This window comes from Primulina tabacum, chromosome 3, assembly GCF_025594145.1.
Source record: "Primulina tabacum isolate GXHZ01 chromosome 3, ASM2559414v2, whole genome shotgun sequence".
NCBI classification, from domain to species: Eukaryota; Viridiplantae; Streptophyta; class Magnoliopsida; order Lamiales; family Gesneriaceae; genus Primulina; species Primulina tabacum.
Genome location: NC_134552.1, coordinates 10,602,628 through 10,612,992, shown reverse-complemented (window position 1 = coordinate 10,612,992; position 10,365 = coordinate 10,602,628). Strand labels below are relative to the sequence as shown.

Below are 10,365 nucleotides of genomic sequence, written 5' to 3'. Positions count from 1 at the left end.
AATAATAGTACACGTAAAAAGGTGATAATCAAATTGACAACCTTTTTAAGATCTTGTTAGTTGGAAGGCAAAAACTCGTGTGAGACGGTCTCAATGGTCGTATTTTGTGAGACAGATCTCTTATTTGGGTCATCCATGAAAAATTATTACTTTTTATGCTAAGAGTATTACTTTTTATTTTAAATATCATTAGGTTTGACCCGTCTCACAGATCAAGATTCGTGAGAACGTCTCACAAAAAACCTATTCTAGTTGGAAAGCCACCTCTGACCTTTTCTACAATCATTCAACAAGGTTGACCAATTAATTTTTAGTTTCTATAGCAAATTATAAATTTAACAGAACAAAAGTTTGGTATCACGTCTATTTTGGCCTTTTCTTTTGGATGTTTTTTTCCTTTTTAAAAAAATTTATCGTTTCAAATTTGTAGATTATCACCTCTATATTTTTCTTTTTTATTTTATTATTTGAAATGAAAGTTTAGTCTCTCGTTGCTTTTTACTATTATAATATGACATAATTTAAATACAATAATTCCAAAATATATTATGATATTTCATTATTGTTACTATTACGATATTATTATATTTAAATATAAATTATAAAAATAACTATATATACACAAATATCTCAATCAACTATAATGCACTTTGATATTAAATTTTTTATTTAAAAAAATGTAAAATTGAGGCATGAGGCAGGGGGTGGGGGTGGGGGTGACTCACGAAGTTGCAACATATTTAATTAATTAAACGTGAATTAATTCTTTGTTCAATGCGTACAGAGTGTAAACCAGCATTCAAGATACATCTAGTAGTGCATTGCACACACAAAAACATTAACAAAATTGTACGGATCGAGTTGAAGGTAATAATATATTAAGATAAATTAATCTCAAATTTGATTAAATGTTTTGTGGACTATTTATCTGAACATGCAATATATAAAATTGTTTTTCTGATCATCCTCAAAATAAACCACAAACAAATATATATTATGACGAATCCGCAATCGTATGATGAATTTTTGGGAGAAAATCTGTTTGAAATGTCAAAAAAAATGTTAAAAAAAGAGTAGAATTATGATCATGAAAAAAAAAATTATTAACATATCTATAATATGATGAAGTTGCTTTTGTATTTGAGTAGGTTTCTTGTGAGACGGTCTCACGAATATTTATCTGTGAGACATGTCAACCCTACTGATATTCACAATAAAAAGTAATACTTAAGTAATATTTTTTCATGTATGACTCAAATAAGATACTCGTCTCACAGAATACGACCCGTGAGACCGTCTCACACAAGTTTTTGTCTTTATATTTTAGCCTATAGCATACAAATTGGAGCAAAAATCGACTCAATTGTTTTACACGATAATTTTTACTTCACGTTGACTCAAGTGTTATTTGAAGAATGAAATAAAAAAAGATAAATAAATCAATATAATAATATTTCTTGTGTTGTTAAGATTGGCCGCCGTATACTGATAAATAGGAATGTAAATGAGTCGAGCCGAGCCGAACAGTATCAGGCTCGGGCTCGGCTCGTTAAGCTATTTGCTCGGCTCAGGCTCGGCTCGGGCTCGTTACGAGCCTTTGGTTTGAAGCTCGGGCTCGGCTCGTTCGGAAGTTATGAAGCTCGGGCTCGGCTCGAGCTCAGCTCGTTAATGGCTCGTTTATCTTGTTTAATGAGCCTGGCTCGGGTTCGGCTCGTTAAAGAAGCTCGTTAAGCGAGCTCGTTTTTGCTCCGAGGTGGCTGTGCGAAACTGAGATGGAGGTCGGCGAGGGTGCGCGTGCGGTGGACGAGCGGCAGTGGCGGACTGGTTGTAACGAGGGATGGATGTGCGAAGGGGAGATCTGTGCACTGGGGAAGGTGGCGCTTGCGGCGGCGCTGGAGAAGCTGTGTTGGACGAGCGGCGGTGGCGCGCCGTGCGCGAGCGGCTGTGGGCAAGCGGCGCTGCAGACTGGTTGGGGCGAGAGATGGAGGTGCGAAGGGCGCTGGAGAAAGAGGCGCTGATGTCGCTGGAATTGCAGAGTGGTGGTGAACGGCGGTGTTGCCGGTCGAACGGCGGTGGAGATCGACGGAGGTGATGAGACGACCAAAGAAGCACCTGTAAGAAGTTTGGGAAAGATAGACGAGAATAGGGAAAGGAAAGGAGAAACGCGATTGCAACCTGATTTAATGAATTTACCAAATCAAACCCCCTTTTGTATTGTGTGATATCAGAAGAGGTGTTTGGGTAGGGCGTGATCACGCCTTAGCCGAATACCTCCTCTGTGTTTTGCACCAAAAAATTTTTCTCCATATTTTATTTTTTTTATAAAAAAATTGATAATAATAAAAAAAGGCAGAGGATGTGTTCAAGCAGGGCGTGATCACGCCTTGTCGAAATACATCTTCTGTATTTTGCACCTTAAAAAATGATGATAATAATAAAAAAGGGCAGAAGATGTGTTCAAACAGGGCGTGATCACGCCTTGTCGAAATACAATGAATCAACTAGGATAAAGTAAAGCATTTAATATGAGAAAGATCTGATTCAAGGGGATTCGACTATAATTTTTAATATAATTTTTAAATTTTAATTTATTATTATTTATCATACATAATTATTTTAATATTATAACTCATTAATTATCTCAAATTCGAGCTCACGATCTACCTAAACGAGCCGAGCTCGAGCCCGAGCTCGTGAACCACTTAAACGAGCCGAGCTCGAGCTCGAGCTCACGAGCCAGCTAAACGAGCCGAGCTCAATTTTGAGCTCACGAACCTATTATCGAACATGTTCACGAGTTAACGAGCCGGACATCATTAATCTCAAGCTCGGCTCAACAAAATTGTCGAGCCCAAAATAAGGCTCGGGCTCGGCTCGATAAGCTTAATGAACGAGCCCGAACGAGCCTTTTAACGAGCCGAGATCCGAAAAGCTCGCGAACAATTCGGTTCATTTACATCCCTACTGATAAATAGTTTGCTGAATATTATATATTTTATTATTTTTAACAATAAAATAAATTTTATTCGAAACTAAAATATAATTAAAACGTGTACTTTTTTATTATATTTATTTTCGGACAGAGACAGATTAATAGAGTACGTGCTTTGATTCAAAAAATGACAAATTTGATTAAAATAATAATGGAAGTCGACGTCTGAATTATCAAGAGTTAGATCACTCGCATGTTCAATCCAGGTAAAAGCAGACAAATACAATTATATAGATCCAACCGTTACATTTGCCTTGTTATATAAATATGTTATAGTATGTCTCTTGTGAGATGTTCTCACGAATCTTTATCTGTGAGACAAGTCGATTTTATCGATATTCACAATAAAAAGTAATACTATTAGCATAAAAAGTTATACTTTTTCATGGATGACTCAAATAAATTATCCGTCTCACAAAATACGACCCGTGTCTCACACAAATTTTTGCAATTACGTTGAAAGATTATAATTGTCTTTAGTTACAATTTATATGGGAAAAATTTAAGAGTTCGATTTTTATAGATCGCAAATATTTGAATGTCCTAAAATGAGGATATTCCAATGCGTGTAATAATATACAACCGTTGAAGAAAAGACCATTTAAACCAACGGTATCTTTGGATCCACTCAAAGGCTAGCCGATGCTCCGACAGGTGACATTCCCATTCCGCACCAACTTGTTCGATTTTTAACCAATTGCACTCCCCGACTGTATATAAACCCCCCTTTAATTCGGGCCTCTATTTTCCCCATTTCCAATTGGTTCTGCTAACTCTATCTCAATACGTCACATTGGTATTGGGTTGTGATTCCTTTTTGCATATTGATTGAGGCTTAGAGGTGATTTTCTTTTTCTTGATTTTGTTGTGCATTGAGTGATCTCCCTGTTTTTTTCTGTTTGATTTCGATTTCGATTTCGAATTGCTTTGTAATGAAGTTTTTGATTTTTCTAGGTGATTATTTTGTTTTTTAATATGCTTGGGGCAGCTTAAATAGATTTAAAAATATCTAAATTCGTGGTTTAATTTTCAAAGACATCTGTTTTTTAGAGCAGCAATTTTTTTTACTGAGATTATATTATCATGATCAAAAGAATTTGTTTTGGAGACATTTAATTTCTATGTGGGGATGATGTCTGCTTCTGCATGTGGTTATGCTGATTGATTTCAACTTTTTACATGGGAGGTTTGTATTGAAGTTTCTTATTTGTTGGAAAATGAATCAAAGAATAGATATTGGTTGGATTTGTGTCAAGGTGATTGAGGAGAGGGGAAATTAACTTATGTTGCAGGTATATGTATGTGTTGAATAACAATTTGAAATTTTATTGTATCTTTTTGCAGACTGTTCTTTTCTATTTTTTTTGTCCGCAACTTGGTTGGTTCCTGGAGGTTAAAATAAAAGCCATTCGACTCTTTGAAAGTCAACCTTTATGTTTCTATCTGGAAGCATCCTTTTTAGTTCTGGAATTGTCGGTAGAAAACTTTTGTACATGGTGGTCATCTCTAAGCCAGTCAAAGTTGATTGGATAAGAACGTGAACTTTGGGCTAAGAAGCCTTTGACAACTAAGAAACTGAAGAAAATTTTATGGATGGAATGTTTTGATGACACATTCACATGGGCCTTAAATTGGCAGAAAGTTGACGTTGTGAACATTTTCATAGGTTATATGTGATTTCACTCCATGAACATCATGGGTATCTTGGAAGAATATTTATCAGTCATTGGTAACCAAACATTGTAGTTGATCATTTGAACACATGTTGTCTTGAAAAATGATATATGTCCGAGTTGAAAGTTTATTGTCAATTCTAGCCACCTTTTACTATTGGGTTGAGCACCTGCAAAATATAAAGTTTCCAAGTTCAGAAGCGTATACAAACTTGATCTTTGAACTTCTGAACTACTTGACAGATGTAGCTCATCTGAGAATTTTGTGGTTTTGAATAAAATGGGATAAGGGAATTTTTAGATTCATCCATGGATATGCTCAAGATTTTATTTTATATGTTATTTTTAATCACTTTATATTTATTTGTTTTTGTAAAAAAAAGTAGTTGGAAATTGAATTTGGTTTGCACGTAATTGAATTCTCTAATAATGCCTTGAGATGTCCACTCTATGGCGTAGCTATTTTTATTTTACGACCTTATTTCTTCTACCAATGAATATTCAAGAACTGGATGCAAGAAACTGATTATCTTCACGTTAAAAAAAGGAAGTGGATAGTCAACAGATACCTATCTCATTTTCTTCAAAGCTAGTAATTTGTTGAGAGCTAACTTACTGAGGTTGATATGCTATTTCTTAACTGAATAAATCGTTTTTTGTTTAGCTGGCAGGTGTTTCAGAGCGAACATTTGTTAATAAAAAGAGCACTGCTGTTGGTGAGCTCTAATAAAATAGGGAATAATTATGTATGAGCCAGAATCAGATGCTGCTTCTTGGAGTTTTTTCAATGTGGATCAAATATTCAGTAATAATTACTATGGTGATAGTACTCGACATGATTTAAAAATTTGTCACGAGCAGTATATTAGAGATAGTCACTGTGATACAGATTATGCCAGCATTGACAAAGATGAGATTATTGCGCGTGCTCTTTTCCAAGAAGAATTGTCACGGCTATCAATTTCAGAATCTCCTGAATTATCACATTCTGGTGAAGAATATTCACAAAGCTCTAGTGTTGTCCCAAACTGGCATGACTCTTCAGATAATTATTTTCTTGGTATGCTATTACTCCTTTTCAACCTTCTTTCTTCCCTATGCTAAAGATCTGATGGTCTCGTTGTAAATGCCTAATAAAACGTGAAAAATTTGTAGGCCAGGAGGGTGGACCGCGTGAGAATGTTGATGTGGGCAGTATATGTTCCAGTCCTGGTGATAGATCTTGTGATGATGATGGTTCTTCTTATAATTTGGAAATAGCAGATGAGTTTGAACTTGATGGAGAAGTCGAAAAGAGGTTGTACCAGATGTTTCCTGTTCCTGTAAGTATAATTCCCCCAAGTCCTCTCTCATGTGGGAATCATCACTGTGCATATGACATTCAGTTGACAGATCGAGGCCAAGAGCTGTGTTTTTCCTAAATTATCAATCATATTTAGGTCTTTGATTCTGTCTAGAAAACTTAAAGCTTTGAAGTACTAGCCATTAAACTCTTTTAGTTTTGCGTGCTTGAACAAGATTCTAATCCCTAGAAAAGGTTACAATCGAAGGAAATAAGTGTATGATTGATTTCATGTAGCATGTTCCTAGAATTAATGGAGAAATACCTTCAGTTGATGAAGCGACTTCTGATCATCAAAGGCTACTAGACAGGTACATCAGAACCCTATTGTCGTTTCCCGTACATATTTAGCTGCTAGTTCAACTGTGTTTTATGGTGGTTCAATTGAACGTCTTGTCTACACCAGATAATTTATGTTGGTCAATTAGCAAGCATGATCGAGATGTAACTTGAAGGTTGTGAACGTTTCAGGTTAAAGTTATATGACTTGATTGAGCACAAAGTTCAAGGAGATGGTAACTGTCAGGTTAGTTTATCTGTCTTTAACAATGATTATGTTTACTATTAATATCGTAGTCATATGACTTTTTTTGGGTTGGTTATGTTTCCTTTAAGGTGTAATCTTCCTTTTATGTGATGATAAAATTATGGGGGACATAATTATGTTTGCTGTAACATACTTATGTTTTACTTATACATATCTAAAAATTTCAGTGATCTTGCTGTATATATATTTGTACTTTAAGTTGACTCTGCTTCAGTCTTTTTCTGTTTGCTATAGTTCCGTGCTTTATCAGATCAATTCTATCGGACCCCTGAGCACCACAAATTCGTGAGACAGCAAGTTGTCTGCCAGGTTATTGTAGCTTTGTTTTTTCTGTTGCCCCATTTCCTTTCTCAGGTATTCTTCGAATCCTATATTTACGTTATTTATCTAAAACTGACGGCTTGCTATGTGTTGATTTGATATTGTCAGCTTAAAGCTCATCCAGAAATGTACGAGGGGTATGTTCCAATGGATTATGCTGAGTACTTGAAGAGAATATATAAGTATGATTCAAAACTTTGCCGTCAATTGTTGTGTACGAGTGTTAACTTCTATTTTTTTCATTTTTATTCGAGTAATGGGGTGGTGTAAGTCTCGAACCGAGAGATCCCCAACTTTTGTGAGCATAACATTCCACTGAGCCAAATGGCTAGTGGTACAAGTGTTAACTTTTTTAATACGTTTCTTATGTGAGCATTACACTGCTTAATTATTAAATCAGGAGGGGAGAATGGGGTGATCATGTCACGCTGCAGGCAGCTGCGGATTCGGTATTTTTTTCCACATACATTTGTTATTTTTGGCTTTTAAACATATTTGGATTTTCTGTTTCAAAGAATATGTTTCCTGGAACTAATATGTAGCAATTTTCCTATTGACAGTATGGTGTCAGAATTCTTGTAGTTACTTCATTCAAGGACACCTGCTACATCGAGATTCTTCCCCAACAACAAAAGTCAAAAAGAGGTTACTTTTAAATGGTTGTTTACACTGTAAATCTTGTGAATTACTTGATCATGATTGCCATATTCCAGTTAATAAAATGTTCGGATCTCACAACTCTCTTATTCAGTCATATACTTTGTGTGATGTTGATTTCTGTATCCTTAAAATGGGAACATTGAAACATCTTGCCTTTCCAAAATTATTCCCGGAGGAGTTCTATATTTTGCTTGTTTTTTCAAGTTACGTTAATATGCTTCGTCTTGTGGCAATCATTAAACATTTTGGTCATGTCTCATGCAGTTGTGTATTTGAGCTTCTGGGCTGAGGTGCATTATAATTCAATCTACCCTCAAGGAGGTAATTTCTCTTTTTAATCTCCTGATTCGATAGAGTGCTTCAAGCTAGAATGGGGATTAAATGGTGATCTTTACTCAGTTGTTTGCTTTAAATATCAATTGAATACTAGTAATCGGGAGCAGATTGAGGACATTTGCTTGGAGAAATTTGACGAGTTTCAGGGATATTGTATTTGCTTGTCCCATATGTCAGATACACCCGGGCTCATACCGATGAGTTAAAACCGTCGATAGTGTAGCTCAAATGACACTAGCTTTTCATGTCTATATACACTAATTTCAGAAAATTCATCATCATTTCAGATTTGCCACCAGCTGATTTTAAGAGGAAGAAAAAGTGGTGGAACTTCTGAAATCAACACTAGACATATTGATCTTGTGAGCTGTATACCCCGATTCTTTATAGTTGCTTAGATTACACATTGGAGGTCATATTTATTTGTTACTCCATATCCTATATCATTCACTCATATCATTCATTCGATCAGAAACTTGGTTTTAGTTTTATGGTTTGTTAACGTTGCTCCCCACTCTTCACTGTTAAATTTTTTATTCTTTGTATTTTCTTGTAGGGTTTTCAAAGATTTATTTTTAAAAATAAAAATACTTATTCAAATCATGCAAAGATATATCACATGGCCGTCATCCTCAGCAGTTCTAGTTTTATTCTCACTGCTTTCAACACTAGATAAAAGACAAATAAATTTACATGTTTACTCAGACTACTAATAACTACAAATCATACATAATCTTACCATAATTGACACGAATAACACAGAGCTATTAGAATTTCTTTTATGAATTTGAAATTTGTTTCTGAAGTGCGAGTAATAAGTCGTTTTTTTATTTTTTCACAGTTTTACAAGTTTACGTGTAATTTAGAAACAGAGAAAAATAAGACACGAATTTCAAGCCAGCAAACGAGCACAGTTCATGAATCGAGCCGTACACCAAGTGACCGGATGGCATGGAGATGCCAAGCAGAGACAAACTGCAAATATAGACCAAATTTCACCTTCTTAAATCCATTGAAATCACCTCTCGAATTTTTGAATCCAACCCTATTACTGTTGCGCCACCGTTCAAGATGACCAGTCCGATGTTAAAGGACTGCAGATAATCATCTCTTTAGAGAATGGCTGATCCATAAATACTTTCCTCTTATGCATATATGCACTCAGATGCAGTTTCAAGAAATCACATGTTCCGCCAATTGGCTGGCACAAACTTGTTGGAGCAAGAGATTTGATTGATAACAGCAAGAGTGTGTGCCATCATTCTTGACAGGTTAGGCATTTATCCAAAGGAACCCTCTATCAGATCTTAGTTTCACAGTTAAGTACCATGGAGGCTGCCAACAAGGGAAGCATACACATTATCGTCCGGTGTTATATCAATGCTGTGTAAGTCACCACACTCAGAATCAAGTTCTTCACTGGCAAAGCTTTTAACTATTTCATAGCCTCGTCAACATAACCAAATATACGTTCCCCATGGACAAAAGATATATATGTTGACACATCTGGCGTTAGCCCTTATCTTCCATCTCCTTTTTAAGCAAACATGCGTCTCTGTGCTTACCTTTCTTGCAATATCCATCAATCAAAGTATTATATGTCACTTCATTCGGTTTCTTCCCAATTTTTCCATCTCAAGAAACACATTCTTAGCTTCTCGAAATTTTCCTTGCTTGCTATATATATCAACCAAAGTAGCGTAAGCAACAATATTTAGCTCGACACCTTTATCCACCATTGACAATAGCAATCTCTCAGCTTCTTCAAGCTGGTACAATCTGCACAGGCTATTAGCAATCATATTATATACATATACATCAGCTTCAAGGCCTTTCCCCTCCATAACACCTCGCAGTCTCCAAGCCTTATCAATCATCCCTAGCCTACAATAACCATCTATCAATGTATTGAATATCACCCGATTAATGTCTACTCCTTTCCTTTGCATGTCTTTGAGCAACATTTCTGCCGCCTCCAATTTCCCTGTTTTACACAAGCCATGTATCAAAGATCCATACCTCTGGGAATTCGGGACAATTCCCTTCTCCACAATCTCATCGAACAATGCAAATGCCCTTTCAAGTCCCCCAACTTACCAACAAATTTTTCATCAAACTATAAACACGAACATCGGCAGGCACATCCTTCTTAGCCATTTCGTCAAAAAGTTTCTGTGCATCTTCCACCTTGACAGATTTTGAAAACTGCTGAATCAGAAGTGTGCATGTGGCAACATTGAACTCCACCCCGTATTTCTTCATTGCATCTAAGATTTCCTCAACACCCCTTGAATTCGATTTCTTGACATAAGCATCTATCAAAGTGTTAAAGGCATATATGCATTTGGTTTAACACCTCTGTTGATCAAATCATCCATCAACTTTCTTGCTTTATCAACTTAATTTTTTTTACACAACCCATCAATCATAATTGTCATGGAATAATCTGTAATCTCACATTATGCTTCAGCATCCTCTGAAAAAAATCATATAG

The 10,365-nt window shown here is 35.8% G+C and overlaps 1 protein-coding gene across 1 annotated transcript; it reads left to right on the top strand.

Moving 5' to 3' along the window:
• Window positions 1-3,652: 3,652 nt before the first annotated feature.
• Window positions 3,653-8,300, top strand: LOC142540178 (OVARIAN TUMOR DOMAIN-containing deubiquitinating enzyme 12-like). The gene is made up of 11 exons (XM_075646147.1): window positions 3,653-3,833; window positions 5,330-5,725; window positions 5,821-5,987; window positions 6,245-6,318; window positions 6,479-6,533; window positions 6,789-6,863; window positions 6,984-7,057; window positions 7,276-7,324; window positions 7,436-7,520; window positions 7,800-7,856; window positions 8,159-8,300. The coding sequence occupies exons 2-11, from the start codon at window positions 5,410-5,412 to the stop codon at window positions 8,206-8,208; spliced, it is 1,002 nt and encodes a 333-aa protein (XP_075502262.1). The 5' UTR covers window positions 3,653-3,833; window positions 5,330-5,409; the 3' UTR covers window positions 8,209-8,300.
• The last annotated feature ends 2,065 nt before the right edge of the window (window positions 8,301-10,365 follow it).